Source organism: Myotis daubentonii, chromosome 2, assembly GCF_963259705.1.
Source record: "Myotis daubentonii chromosome 2, mMyoDau2.1, whole genome shotgun sequence".
NCBI lineage: Eukaryota > Metazoa > Chordata > Mammalia > Chiroptera > Vespertilionidae > Myotis > Myotis daubentonii.
Genome location: NC_081841.1, coordinates 162,039,375 through 162,054,550, shown reverse-complemented (window position 1 = coordinate 162,054,550; position 15,176 = coordinate 162,039,375). Strand labels below are relative to the sequence as shown.

General features: G+C 40.7%; 1 protein-coding gene and 1 pseudogene across 15 annotated transcripts in view; one reads left to right on the top strand and one right to left on the bottom strand.

Moving 5' to 3' along the window:
* Positions 1 to 15,176, bottom strand: part of LMO7 (LIM domain 7) — a 226,137-nt gene that overhangs the window by 101,405 nt on the left and 109,556 nt on the right. For 12 of the 15 annotated variants that reach the window (XM_059684846.1, XM_059684847.1, XM_059684851.1 and 9 more), the window contains exon 4: positions 3,210 to 3,316. In XM_059684846.1, the coding sequence (XP_059540829.1) occupies positions 3,210 to 3,316 (107 nt within the window). Of the gene's footprint in view, positions 1 to 3,209; positions 3,317 to 3,819; positions 3,919 to 15,176 lie in introns of those variants that run through there. The other 3 variants (XM_059684849.1, XM_059684853.1, XM_059684861.1) reach the window with 1 other exon arrangement.
* Positions 8,887 to 12,743, top strand: LOC132225912 (elongation of very long chain fatty acids protein 6-like; annotated as a pseudogene).

Genomic DNA, 15,176 nt, shown 5'->3' with positions numbered 1-15,176 from the left:
CTTCAATGTACCATTCATGGAGATGGAGTCACAAATTTATGTATTAGCCTTTTTGGGAAGAAAAGTAGTAAAGATGGATTCTACCCATTAAAGTCAGGGATGTCAAAATTAAAAGTACCAACTGACTTTTGAATACATGAATCCCAAAGGAAATGCAATAATTCAAACATACTTGGAAAAATTTAAGCTACATCTTGCAAGAAGTAAAATAATCCATTTAGAAAGTTAGATCCCATGTTACTATGCATATTTAAAGAAAATTATGTCACATATTAATATGTATAATTACAGAAAAATGAAGAATACTCTAGTTTGATTTGACTGGTACAACGTTGTTATTGCAAATTAAATTGTAAATCTCAAATTGTTGGAAAGTTAGGGTTTATGGTTAGGGTCCGGATTATCGACATTACTCACTAGCAAAGGATCTTTAAATTGATTGCTCCTGCTACTCATTCTCACCACACACAACTCTCCTAGGCTCCATATGCCACTATGTTTTTAACACTCCTGTCCATTAACAAAAAACGCCTCCCATGTGCCAATGTGGAGAGTATAAACTGCTCTTTTCTCTCAGTGTGTCACACAAATATGTATCTTAGATGGTACTTGCAGCAAGACCAACGGCAAGTCTATGAACTGTTAATGCAGTCTTAGACATTGAGTCTTTATAGAGCATTTAAAATAATCAAATATTTTGCCACATCTTTGATAATTTTAATGTATACAGATGAGCAAACTAATGCCAAAGTACTCACATAACTGCACGCAAATTATAGTAATCCTTCCATTTTAGATGGACATACTAGCACAGAAATATATAAATTATTATATGTTAATAAACAAAAAGTTACATTTTAGGAAGACTGTCAATCAGTATCCTTCCTTGCCCACATGATTATCTTGCTGGCAGACTAGAAATAAGTAAGGAACTCCAAGTCTAAGTCAGGGTTTGTCAACCTTAGCGCCACTGATATTTGGGACCAGAAATTTTGTTATGGGGACTGCTCTGTTCACTAAAGAACATTTAGTAGCATTCCTGACACACTAAATGCCAGTAGCGCGCGTGCACACACACACACACACACACACCACCTTCCCCCCAGAGCTACATCAACCCTAAGTATCTCCAGGTCTTGCCAAGTATGCCATGGGGGACAAAGCTGCCCCGAGCTGAGAACCAGCAGTCTAACCAACTCCAAGTCCTTTCATCTATAATAAGGATAGGGCAGGATTTGACCAACGGGGGACTCCACGTTATATAAGAACAAAAACTAAAAAGAAATGCATTACTATTTAGTTAAGCAATCATTTGCTTTCCTTTAAACCTGCTTCCTTTGTGTAAGAATGCTATCTCAGGGCATAAGATCTGTGGCCAACATTGTTTAATAAGCCAAATGCCAGCGTTTCCTAACCCCCTGATTCCATCTCAGCAGACCCAGGGTGGACGCCGGTGCCGCGCCAGTCCCAACAAGATGGAGTGGTCAGGGGAACTGTTCTCCCTCAGGGGATCTGGCCAGTACTCCTCAGGCACACCTTCGTTTTATGGCCTTGTGGTTTCAACTGAAACAAGTTGTTCTGCATACTTCCTACTACAGCTGTAACTGTGACCTCTGGTTTCAGTTTGTCAGTAACTTCACTGATACCTGGGCCCAGATATGATTTTTTCCAAACACTTTAGACCCAACATTCCACAAGGCTCCAGGGCAAGATTTGCTCAGAGCACCCTTGGAACTAGGAGCCAACAAACAAGTTTTGCCTAGTCCCCAGCCTACTCAAACATCGGCTATCCAGTTTCAAAACAGTATGATTTTAAGGGGAAAAGACATTCGACAGCCACAGCTTAAAAAGAATTTCCAAGTCAAAAATCTCTTTGCCCATTAGATAGGTCTTATGAGAGAATGACGATTAGGAAAAATAAAGCAAGTTTTTCCAACGTTATTGTTCAAGGAAATTAAACATGACCCCACATACTGCAGAAGTAAAAATACCACACTGACACTGAAACTTAGGATAAATCAACTACTTCAATGAGTCAGAATTAATCAGAAATGCAGACCATTGCATCCCTGCCATGCACATATCATTGCTCTGTAGCTTAGAAATGCGTATTCAACAGAACTCAAAGCATATAGGTTCAAATGGCTTGTTCATTTAAAAATATGTATTGTTAGGCTCTGAAGAGATTAATCCCACCTGGGATTTTAGGTTATACTTCTAAAAGATATGTATATATAGGGTTACTTTTCTTTAGAAAAAAATGTTGTCCCCATTTAAGATTTTACAGTCAATTTTTTAATAATTATTGAAGCTACTACAACAGGGATATTAACCACATAAACTAAATCTTTGCTTGAAATCATAGAAACTAACTTTTTTCCATTTCTATTATTTCTATAGATAAATACTTTATTCTATTTTTCTTCCTTGGGAAAAAAATGTTTATTAGGTTTAAGAGCCATACTATAAAGAGGTGGTCATCATTACAAAATTAAGTCATTTTCCTGTCACATTTATCTGATAATAGGAGTTTATTCTGATTCACTGAAAGCAGATTTATAGGGAAAGAAATCTCACAAGAAGCTCAAAACCAGATTTCCCAAAATCATATGAACACATGAACACCATTTTCCACCTAAAACCCAACAGCATCACCTGCACACGTTTTCACCGCCCCTCACTTTCACTTTCTCATCCATACAATTAAAACAGTTCATCTTTTAGAAACCAGCCACAATTAACAAGGTAAGCTTTGCTTGCTGGTCCTAGGCGCCTCTGCTTTATCACTGTCCCTCTCTCATTTTTATGTTATCAGTTAGGTCTCGATTCCAAACATATAAAAACAATCTTTAAATAAGTATTTTTACTCTGCAAGTTCTTACATAACTTTTAAATTAGCTTTATAAGTATAACAAGCAGTGTCACCATTAGCAACTGAACACCACCGGGCTGGACAAGCATTCAAATATAAACTGCCATTTCGGTTAGCAGGGAGATTTAAAATAAGGCATGGCTTGTTATCGATTACAGAGAGCTTCCCCGTCTCAGTCCCCACGCTATTTTTTTTAAGTAGCCTATTTTGGAAAGAGAACAGAGGAAGACAGAGAGAGAAACGATCTTTCAGTAACCAGGAACTCTCGGGAATCCTTTTCACTTAAGCCACAAAGCCCTAAGTTTAAAAAAATATATAAGCAGCCAGGGAAACTTACTTGACAGTGACTCGATTTGATAAATCCTGTAGATCCCCAGGATGGAAAAGCTGGGCTTCTTTCAATCCAATCTGTTCACAAGCTTTCAAAAAAACGTTTATATTATCCTGTGAAAAAAAAAAAGTGGAAAGTGACTGCTTAGCCCAGAGCTCTGTCTCAGACAAAGGTTACAAAATTTTTATGATACAACTTCCAAGCTTCAAAGTCCAATGACAGCCAGCAAAAAAAGGAGACAGCAAGACCGATGAATAAATGTATTGAAAAAAAAATACACGGGCATGTATAGCCTTTCAGTCCTCCAGAGCATAAACGGTGGTGCTATCACCGGCATACGCCGTTTCTGTGATCTTTGTGACTGGCACGTTAAACATTACCTGTTACAGGACAAGTGCCTAGCCACTGAGCAGTAATCTACACTTTGATGTCAGCTCTGCTCTGCAAACAAACGCCCTCTTCCCAGCTTTGCACGACAAGCCTCACCTCTCCTCTTTAAAAATAACTCCAGCTACTGACATTCACCCACCCAGAAACTGTTGGCAGGGAGGAAATAAGAGGAGGAACATTCTGTTTCTATGATTACAAATTACAGAAAGACTGTGGAATACCACACCTGGAATCTGGGTTTGGTTGCTGAGCCGGCTCTTGACAGACAGGGAAACCATACTATAGGACCCAGGAGAAGCCTGGTTTTCATTGGCTAAGTCACATAGTTTGGGTGTGGCACATTACTCAACGCCCTGCAACCTGCCTCAGGAACTGCCTCCAAAAAAATAAAAATCTAGGTTGTCCTCATATCTAATTTCAAAGCCCAAACCATCCATTTACAAGCGAATGCTTTCCATTTACATGAACTGCTACACAGACACCGACTACAGTATATTCTATGCTACAGTAGGCTGCATTTCAGAGACACGTATTTGGTGAGCAGAATTAGCATGAGCTTTCGTCCACCTCTACTCTTCCTAAGAAAACCCTTTACGGGGTTGAACTTGTGATGATCCCACGTGAACTCTTGACCTTCACTTTGTTAGGGTTCTCAGGCAAGAGAACAGCCTCCTCGCTTGCCAACACGTCTGTTCACTTACACGTGCTGGCAACTCCATGTCTACGGTGTGAGCCTCAGAGCCTCCCTGAGCCGGCCAAGACAAGTAGGGACAGAAGACAAGCTGCACTTGAAGAAAGGCCACTGCTCCTTTCCCATGTTGAGAAGCTCATTCTCAGAGGGAAAAAAGGCAGGATGGTATGGCAAAGTGGGAGGGAATGATAAAGAGAGAAAGATGAAGGAACTAAATTTAATAGTTTGCATTTGTCAAGAGTGAGGGGATTTAGGGAAAAGGCAAGGAAATATATAGCAAGAGAAGAGCAATACTGGTTGCTAGGAAACTCAGGCACTTTTTTTTTTAAAGCTTTGTAAAGTCTTTATTCTAGTGTACTATCAGTAAAAGGCAGTGTGAGCTAACCAGGGGAAAGCTCAAATCCATGATTCATTTTAAATAAGAGGTCAAAGATTAAAGGAATGTATAAGTCAAAAGTTAAATAGCTCAATTAAAGGCATTTTATATGATCCTATGTGGGGGGAAAAAAGGGAAATAACGTTTTGGCAAAATTACAGGGGGAGCAAAAGTGGCCATTTTGTTGGTAAGCTCACATAATTTCTAGAAATCATACTATTTGTATACCAAATGATTCAAATTCATGGTTCTACGACTGACTCTCAGACAAGCAGACAAGAGTAAGTGATTTGGTATACCAGTACCCCAAATCCTGTGGGATGCAAATCTCCTACCCAACAAGGAAAATAATCCATAAGAAGTCTTCCCACAAATTCAATTTGGTTCTGAAAATTTTAAATGCTATAAACATTAAAACAAAGTTAAATTAAAAGTAAACTTATGTAACTGACAGCCAAACTTACTCTTCACATATTTTATAGAAACATAATCACATTCATTCAGTTGACAAATATGTACAGGCTGATAAATGTGTACATGCCTCAAAACCCATTCAAAGTATTAGAAAGGAACCACTTAAAATATAACATGACTAAACTTCATTGGAGACAAAGAAAAAATACAATTAATAGGAATAAATTCTAATTTTAAATAAAGCCTGTACAGTAAAAAGCAGAATCTTTTAAACAATTTGATGATGCTCAAGTATAAAACAGACAAAGTTCATAAACAAAGTCACCCATGTCCTAGGCAGCAGGAACAGGTTGGACTGGAATCAGAATTGTAACCTAAATCATGCTTACTGGACTAGAGCCCACTGGTAATTTATTTTATGCGATTTCAGAGAGTTGCCTAAGGGGAGATACAAAATTATAACATTTTCATGTCTGATGAAACATCAAGAAACCACACCCAGCTCAACATATTCGAAGGGAAGCATGTAGTCCTCATCTAATGGAATCATTTTTACTTGGAACTCACAAAGACAAAGTAAAAACAAAGGACAAACCTGAAACAAATCTTATCTCACTGAACAGGTAGCCAGGACTCCAAGTTAGCTCTGTCAGCAACCAACTATGTGGCTTTGGAAATATTAACCTTTCTAGCCCCATTTTCCACATCTGTGATTAGTTTGTGGATCTGTAAGCCGTTACCAAGGGCACACGCTTGTATCTGCAAGGGCAGGGAAGCCCAGCCGCTCCAAGCCCAGCCCTCCACACAAATACTTCATAGCCCAGCTTACATAAAATACTTCATGTCAAAAGCCTGTTCTAAACATCGGTAATTCCTACACCTTGAGGACCAAAGGTGGCTTCTTAAAAACAAGCCCCCCAAAAAGCTGATCCCTGAAGATCTGATATAGCTCCTTTTAGGTTTAAGTTCTTCTATGACTATGTATACAAACAAACACTACATAAATAGAAATAGCAGGATGGCTGAAGATTTTCATATTCTCTCAAATCCCCTCTCCACCCTTTGGCCTTGAATCAATTATGAGGGCAGTCATGAACAGGTGTGGGGTGGAGGGCAGAAGGGTAAATTAGAGAGAGATTAATGAGTCAGGAACAGTACTTGCTATAACAACTGAAGCAAGAGGAGGAAGCCACAGAAATTTACAGATTCCCAGAGTTATATTAGTCTGCTGTAGTATCTCTACAGATTATCTACTGCTGCAGAGCAAGTTGTCCGAAAACTCAGCAGCTTAAAACAATAAACATTATGATTACACACAGTTTCTGAAGGTCAGGAATTTGGGAGTGGCCTAAACGTGATGGTTGTGGCTTGAGAGTCTGTTGGGTTGTAGACAGATGTCAGGTGGGGCTGCAGTCATCTGAACGCTGACTGGAGGCTTGAAGAAGCTGCTCCTAAGGTGGCTGCCTCAGACAGCTGGCAAATCAGGGCTGGTTGTTGGCAGGAAGCCTCGGTTCTTTGTGGAAATGGAGATCTCCACAGGGCTGCTTGATAGAGTGAACCATCCAAGAGAAAACAAGATGGAAGTTGCAATGCCTCATAACCTAGCTTTCAAAGTCACACTCCATCACTGCCTCATGTCCTGCTGGTTACACAGGTCAGCCTTATTCATTGGAGGGAGGACTAAGAATATAAAGAGCAGGGGGTGAGAATTATTGGGGACTATCTTAGGGACTAGAGACCATAGTTCACTTTCTGGCTCCAATGATTCATGCCCTCACTAACCCTTCCCAAGGTGCAGAAAACTCTCATCCCTTTATAAGGTGAGCTCACAACCTGGAATTGCATCATCTAAATCAGATCCAGGTACTCATGCGGTGCCTCAGGTATAGTTCCTTAAGTATAGCCCTTGAGCGCAGCTCCTCTCAACTTAAATGCCAGTGAACTAATAAAACAAGTTACCTAACCTGCCCCCCACCCCCAATAGGTATAGGGTAACTCCAGTTCCAAGTGTGGAGAGATGAATGCCACGCAAATCCTGAAATCCTGCAAAGCATAGATTAGTGGGGTGAGCCACTCATTAGAATTCCAGGCCAGGAAATACTTCTTCATGCTTTTTTGCTTTACCCTCTGAATGCTTGGTTCACCTTGAATATCATTTTTCCATTTCTTTGAAAAGCAGCTTCTGTTTGCATCAGTGTTAGCTTTCTCAGTCAGCTTCCTCCCCATTAAAATTTGGGGAACTCTAAGTCTCTTAGTTTCACAGTCCTCTCTCCCTTTTAGTTGAAGTTTGGGTGTTTCTGAAAATACAATTCTCTCAAAAATATCCTGTCTTCTGTGAATGGTATTGGACTTCATTGGATACACCAAAAAGCCACACCCACAAATCCCTTCAAAAGAACACCTTTTTCTATCTCGGTCTGCAGAGATGACTGAGGGACACCACCCTTAAGCTTCTTAGAAGTCCCATTGCTGGTCTAGATAAATTTGTAAGGCAACACTTTGAATCTTTCTAAGATCTTAAAAGAATTTTACAGCCACACCTTCAGCTTCATCTTCTTTTAATTTAAATCTTTATTGTTGAAAGTATTACATATGTCCCCTTTTTTTCTCCCATTGACCCCTTATTGACCTCGCCCACACCCTACCCGAGGCCTCCACCACCCTATTGTCTGTGCCCATGGGTTATGCATAGATGCATACAAGTTCTTTGGTTGATCTCTTCCCACCCACCCATCCCTGCCTTCCCTCTGAGATTCCACATCAGCTTCATCTTTAGACCTTGTTTTCCAGGCAGAGCTCTGAATTTGATCTTTGCCAGAAAGCCATGTCTCAGTTCTAGCATCAACTGACCAAGGAGGCTGATAATTCTCAAAACCAGCAACTCCTATGCCTGTCATGTTTATCATCCTAACCTTCACTCTCCTGCACTTTACTGTAATCAGCAGGAGGAGGCCAGACAGCACTTTGACATTCCACGTGGAAATCTTTTCAGATCACCTAGTTTATTAGGCACAATTTATAGGTAAAAGGGAATAAATATCAGGTGAGAATCATTGGGACCACTTTAGAAGCTGGCTACAATGCTTATACAATAAAGAATACACAACAGTCATTAATTTGTAGAAAATAAACTGTTTTAGAGATGTTGAGTTTCAGACATCCATACCGAGATGTCCAGCTAATAGTACTGGTACACTGGATTTAGAGCCCATGAAAAGTATCTGATCTTAAAATATGGTTTGGGGAATCAAAAACTCATTGGTAGTTGTTGAAATGAAGGATGTGAATGAGCCCTCTAAGGAAAAGCAAAGCTAAAGAAGGATGCACAGACACCAATATTTAAGAGGCAGTTAAAAAAATAAGAGGAAAAAAAGAAAGGAAAGAGGAAAGGAAAGAAGAAAGGAAAGGAAAGGAAAGGAAAGGAAAGAAAAGGAAAGGAAAGGAAAGGAAAGGAAAGGAAAGGAAAGGAAAGGAAAGGAAAGGAAAGGAAAGGAAAGGAAAGGAAAGGAAGGAAGGAAGGAAGGAAGGAAGGAAGGAAGGAAGGAAGGAAGAAAGAAAGGAAAGAAGAAAGAAAGAAAGAAAGAAAGAAAGAAAGAAAGAAAGAAAGAAAGAAAGAAAGAAAGAAAGAAAGAAAGGAAGGAAGGAAGGAAGGAAGGAAGGAAGGAAGGAAGGAAGGAAGGAAGGAAGGAAGGAAGAAAGAAAGAAAGAAAGAAAGAAAGAAAGAAAGAAAGAAAGAAAGAAAGAAAGAAAGAAAGAAAGAAAGAAAGAAAACATACCCAGCAACCAGAGAAAAAGCAGAAGTGAATAGGGTCATGGAAAACAAGGGAAAAGAGAGTTTCAAGATGGAAGAGTCAGATGCTACAAAGAGTTCCAACAAGGCAAGAATAAAAACAGTCCAAAGAATTTGACAATCTAATGCAAATCCTTAGGGAGCATGAACTTCAAGGGGTTAAGACGTGAATAAGTGACATTGAAGATTGGAGCAAGAATCACTCACAATGCAGAAGATCTCCTTCTTAATGCCATCCTAATAGTCTTGCCTCCCACTCAAGTTTCCCATCACTTCTCCAAAAGCTACCATCTCCCTCCGGTGCTAGAATGCTCCATTTCTAGGAGGAGAGGAGGTGGGGAGAGCACCACCCACTCTCATTCTCCTGACCCCAAATGTAGGAATATGTTCTACTTCCTCCCAGCATTTTCTAGTTTTAAACATGAACAAAATTATACATTTCTAGGGAGTCTTAACTCCTATCTCCATTATAAATCTTGAAAAGAAAGTTGTGAGAAGGACAACATGAGGCCAACACAAATATTCTAACACTAGATTCATAGGTAACATAGGTGTCCAGTAACACTTCCCCTATCAGAGCCTTTCATTCCACTTTCCTTGCCAAAGCACTTATGCAGTAATGGATTCCCACATCGTCTAGGCAGGTTTCCTTGCTCTTTTATCAGGAGTGGAAGTAGCTGAGAGTGTCAGGGGCCCAGAGTCGAATTAATCATATTTTAACAAGCTCTTATCGATCAATATAAAGGTTCTCTCTCTTTTTTAAATATTTTCTTCCTCACTCCATACCCTCATTCACTCTCACTTCTCTCCATGAAAAGATGCCTTCTCCCTAACTATATCCCCTAAAGAATCAAAGTGAGATGTTTGAACAAGTACATGCACAGGCATACCTTATCTCATTGCACTTTGCTTTATTGTACTTCAAACATGTTGCATTTTTTACAAATTAAAGGCAAGACCCTCCACAAACTAAAAGATCACAACTTACTTTACTGTGATGCTCTCATTATAGAGGTCTCTAACTGAACCCATATTTCTAAGGCATGCATATACATGCATATTGATAGCACTATCCACAATAGTCAAAAGGTAGAGGCAACAGCTAAGATGTCCATTAACAGATAAATGGATAAAGAGTGATATATCTATATAATGGGATATTACTCAGCCATAGAAAAGAATGCAATAATGATACATGCTGCATCATGGATGACCCTCTAAAACATTATACTAAGCAAAATAAACGAAACACACAAAGGTCACATGGGATGTAAAGATGAAGCTGATGTTGAATCTCAGAGGGATATCCATAATAGTTAAGTTCATAGAGACAGGATTCAGGTTGGTGGTTGCCAGGGTTGGTGGGAACGGGGAAGGATAAAATGGGGAGAAACCACGTAATAGGTAAGAAGTTTTACTTGGGAGTGATGGAAATGTTTAGTGGCTGAACACTGTGAATGTTCTAAATGCCACCGAGTTATTCACCTTAAAATGGTTAAATTTATATGTTTCATCTCCATACATTATTTTTTAAAAGGTGCCTTCTCGCCCTAACCGGTTTGGCTCAGTGGATAGAGCGTCGGCCTGCGGACCGAAAGGTCCCGGGTTCAATTCCGGTCAAGGGCATGTACCTTGGTTGCAGGCACATCCCCAGTAGGAGGTGTGCAGGAGGCAGCTGGTCGATATTTCTCTCTCATCGATGTTTCTAACTCTCTATCCCTCTCCCTTCCTCTCTGTAAAAAAATCAATAAAATATATTTTTTAAAAATAAATAAATAAATAAAAGGTGCCTTCTCTAATGTTCTTAAAGTGTAAATGTCCTTTAAAGCGTCAATTTATGTATGTAATCTAATTTACATAAATAGCATTACAGTCTACATTTTTCTCTTCCACATTAAATCATTTTGTTACACAAAAGACTAAATCCTCATTAAAGTGTATACTACACCACCTGCGGCTCTTACTCAACCCAAGGTCACTTTCATTTTTACTAGAAGGAAGTGTGATGACTTCCAACAAACAAGGAACTCTCTACTTGTGAGATCAAACCAATGAGACCCACTTATGCAAAAGTTTCCTGCATGTACAGGTCAAGAGCTATCATAAACAAAAAATGGCTTCATTATGATCAAATCCTAACCAATTCTGAAAAACAGCAAAGCTGTGCTCAGGGCTGTGACCTGAGGGCCATGCAGGTAACACCTTAAACCAAAGCTGCCAGAGCATCTCCAGGAAGTGCTCCCCGTCAACGAATCCCACGTTTTTCCTGCACCCACTTTGGTCTGTTATTCCCAGTGAGGTCCTATGTTCCATGCCCACTTCAGATGTTTTCCATTAAAAAAGAGAGTGCATTATGCCCAGGTCCTCTGAATCTGAGCACAGATCAATTTATCCGGAGGCCAAGAGACTTGCTGACCTCAGTTCCTTTTCTATTTATGACAGGACACCAAAGCCCCAACCTCCTCTTCCTCTGGAATGGAAAGGGCCAAAAAGTTAGCAAGTATGTGCCAGCAATCAAGCGGTTGTCACCATTGTTCGAGGCAGAGAAACTGAACCAAGTTTATGCTTTAGAACAGCGGTTCTCAACCTGTGGGTCGCAACCCCTTTGGCGTCGAACGACCCTTTCACAGGGGTCACCTAAGACCATCCTGCATATCAGATATTTACATTACGATTCATAACAGTAGCAACATTACAGTGAAGTAGCAACGAAAATAATCTTATGGTTGGGTCACAACATGAGGAACTGTATTTAAAGGGCCAGAAGGTTGAGAACCACTGCTTTAGAATAACGGTCTGGTCACCTCTACCAGAATCACCAGAGGGAGCGTACAGAGTCAGCACTCAGGTGATGCTGATGCAAAAAGTGGAGAACAGCTGCCCTGGCCTCTTGCTACACAACGTGTGGTCCACGCACCAGGAGCACTGACATCACGAGAGAGCTGTTGGACATGCAGACTCTCCAGACTCATTTCCTCCTTGGGTGGAGGCGGAAGTTGGGAGAAGGAGCCCTGGGAGTGGAGCACAGAAAACACAAAATGACTCTGAAGATCAGCCCTGATCAGACCCGATGAATCCGTGCTGACTGTACAAGAATCTGAATGCGAAAAGCAGTCCAATGAGAATGAAGCCATCCAATGGATGCAGGAAAACTGGAAGAAATCTTTCCTGTTTTCTGCTCTGGATGCTGCCTTTATCATGGGTAGTTGTCACCTAGTAAACAAAGGAGGCCACATTTGAACTGAGGAAGCCATTAGTGCTCTGGCCTCTGACCCTCGCAGTCTTGGGCACATTCAATGCTCTTGACTGCTGTCTATATGGTGTACATTTTGATGACCAAAGGCCTGAAGCAGTCAGTTTGTGACCAGACTTTTTACAATGGGCCTGACGGCTAATTCTGGGCTGTGCATTTGGGCTAAGCAAAGCTCCCGAATTAGGAGATACAATAGTCATCATTCTGAGGAAGCAGGAGCTGATCTTCCTGCACTGGTGCCACCCCATCTCTGCGCCCCTGTTCGCCTGGACTCCTGCAAGGACATGGTTGCCGGGGTGGCTGTGTCATGACGCTGTGACAGTCTCTCACTAGGCCTGTGAGCGATGGGTTTCCGAGTCCCTGGGAAGTTTGCCATGTTCATCACCTTGTTCCAGATCACCCAGATGCTAACAGGCTGAGTCACTAACTTCTACTGGGTGCAGCATGACCACTGTCTCTCTCACTTTCAGAACATCTTCTGGTTCTCACTCACGGGCCTCAGCTACCTTGTGCTCTCCGGCCAGTTCTTTGAGGCCCACGTGGGCAACTGGGGAAAACCACGAAAAAGGGATAGTGTGGGAACTGAGGAGGAAGCCATAGCTCAGGGTCAGCAAGAAAAACAATAGACAGAAGAAAATGGCCCAAGGAATCACACATAGGGTGCAGCTGCAACAAAACAAAACAAAACATATGAGCAAACACAAAACCCAAGGCCGCTTAGGGATAATTAGGCTGATGTAACCCAGTAAGCCTATGACCTTTTTTGGGGTGAGGACTCAGTGAGTGCACCTCTATCTCAATGGACCGCTGCTAGAAGACCCCGTTCCCTCTTTACCTGTCAACTTTAGGGCAAATGAGAGCAAAAGTGAGCCAGAGGCAGAGAGAAGGAGGGAGACAGAAAACAAAGGCTATTGACACTGTAGGAAAAGTATGTACTAAGTGTTATATTTCTCTAAGAATGAAAGAAGTTTACTTAAGAAACTGTGAGCACAAGCATACACAATCCTTTCTAATCTTTCTGACACTAAACTAGAGCCAACAGAATAGAAAAACATGGAAGAGGCACAAGGTGTATGTCTAGGGCATTAATGCTTTTGCAAAAATTAAAGCCTTTGAAAGGAAGGTTAGTACTTGTAGCCCCCATCAAAAAAGATGTCTTAATCACCTCTTACAAAAACAGATGTAAACAACTATATTTCAACTAAGAAAGGCTGGTGTTTTTCCCTTCGCAGCACGCCTCAGGCTAGTGACTGCGCCAAAACCAAACAGGCCAATATTTTTCCAAGGTTCTTGCTGGGAGGATGAAAACAATGCAGCTCAGTGCTGACGGGGGCAGCTCCATCGCAGAGCATCTCTGATCATTAAACTGTAATTTCTACTCTTAACTGAGATGAGATATCCTTGCATCAGGTGCCCCAGAGTTTTGAACAGAAGAGTAAATACAGAACAGGAAAGATAAAACTCAACCAAACGGTCTGAAAATGGATTCTGTACTACATGTAGGTTCAGCCTAATCCCATTCTTGAGCTAGGAAAGGGGAAGTGAGTCAAAGATCAATAAAATGTATACCCCTCCCTATTTAACTTCACACATACTAACAACATTCTACATGAACCCCTGTGGTACAGTCCAATTATATAATTGATGAGAGAGAGAGAGAGAGAGAGAGAGAGAGAGAGAGAGAGAGAGAGAGAGAGAGAGAGAAAGAGAAAGGAAGGGAGACAGAGAGGAAGAGAGGAATAGAAGGAGAGTGTGAGGAGAGGAGGAAAGAGAGAGAGAGAGAGGGAGGGAGGAGAGAGAGAGAGAGAGAGAGAGAGAGAGAGAGAGAGAGAGAGAGAGAGAGAACAATTTATTGGTGCACTTATTTATGCATTTATTGGTTGCTTCTTGTATGTGCCCTGACCAGAGATCGAAACCACAACCTTGGCATATCAGGAAGACACTCTAATCACCTGAGCTACCTGGCTGGAGCCCGTATTTTCTATATTTTTGTGAATTTCAAAAAGAAATCTTCAGGGCTCTTTCCTGATAACTGGGTGAAAACTGTTTCAGCATCATCTGTGTTTCTCCCTTAAGCAATGTAAGGTGTGTAAAGTGCTCTCTGCTGGTTAAGTAGAGATACTTCAACAAACACTTCATGGGAGTTTGGTTGGAACAATTAACAAAGTGTTCCCTATAGACTTACCTCCAAATTTTAAATGATATAAAATACACATCATACTTTTGGCCAAATCAGAAGACATTCTTCCTGTTTCAAGCGGCTTCAGAAGTGTTTTAAAAGGGACTTTTTCTCTGGGACTCAGAAAAATCAATTTATTAAGAGCCACACTCTTTAAAATAAAAAGCTTGTGAATATATTATTGGAATATTTCAGTCTTTTACAAGCCAAATAAATGTGTAAACATTCCTAGTATTTCAAAGAGGCAATTATGTTAACTTGTTCAATGTGATATATTAGTATCCCAATTGGTTAAGTGGCTTAATGATTAGACAAACTAGTTGAAAAGACTGGGGACTACTACACTGCATAGATTATATACATGTAACTACACATGTATACACACACATGTGGAGATACACTGAACTTCCAAGCCCAATTAAATAGAAACACTTTTTCTGGCTAGCAGGAAAAGAAACTATTATTTATCTTTCTTTTTTAAAAAATACATCTTTATTGATTTCAGAGAGGAAGAGAGAGAGAAACATTAATGATGAGAGAGAATCATTGATCTACTGCACGCCCCCCACTAGGGATTGAGCCAGCAACCTGGACATGTGCCCTTGGCCAAGATCGTACCCAGGACCCTTCAGTCCGCAGGCCGATGCTCTGTCCACTGAGCCAAATCGGGTAGGGCTGTTTATCTTTCTTGCTTTATTTGAGAGTGGACCAAAACAGGAACTTTCCCCAAATTTTTATTTTAGCTTTCATTATACTGTCATTCATGAGCCAGAGCTCTCTGCTTCTCTGTCAGAGAAGACAAAGGCTTTCTCAGCATCTTGTTTATGTGTGGAACTTAAAAGAATAAAATTTTATCCCATTCTGTGTGAATGGTTTGAAC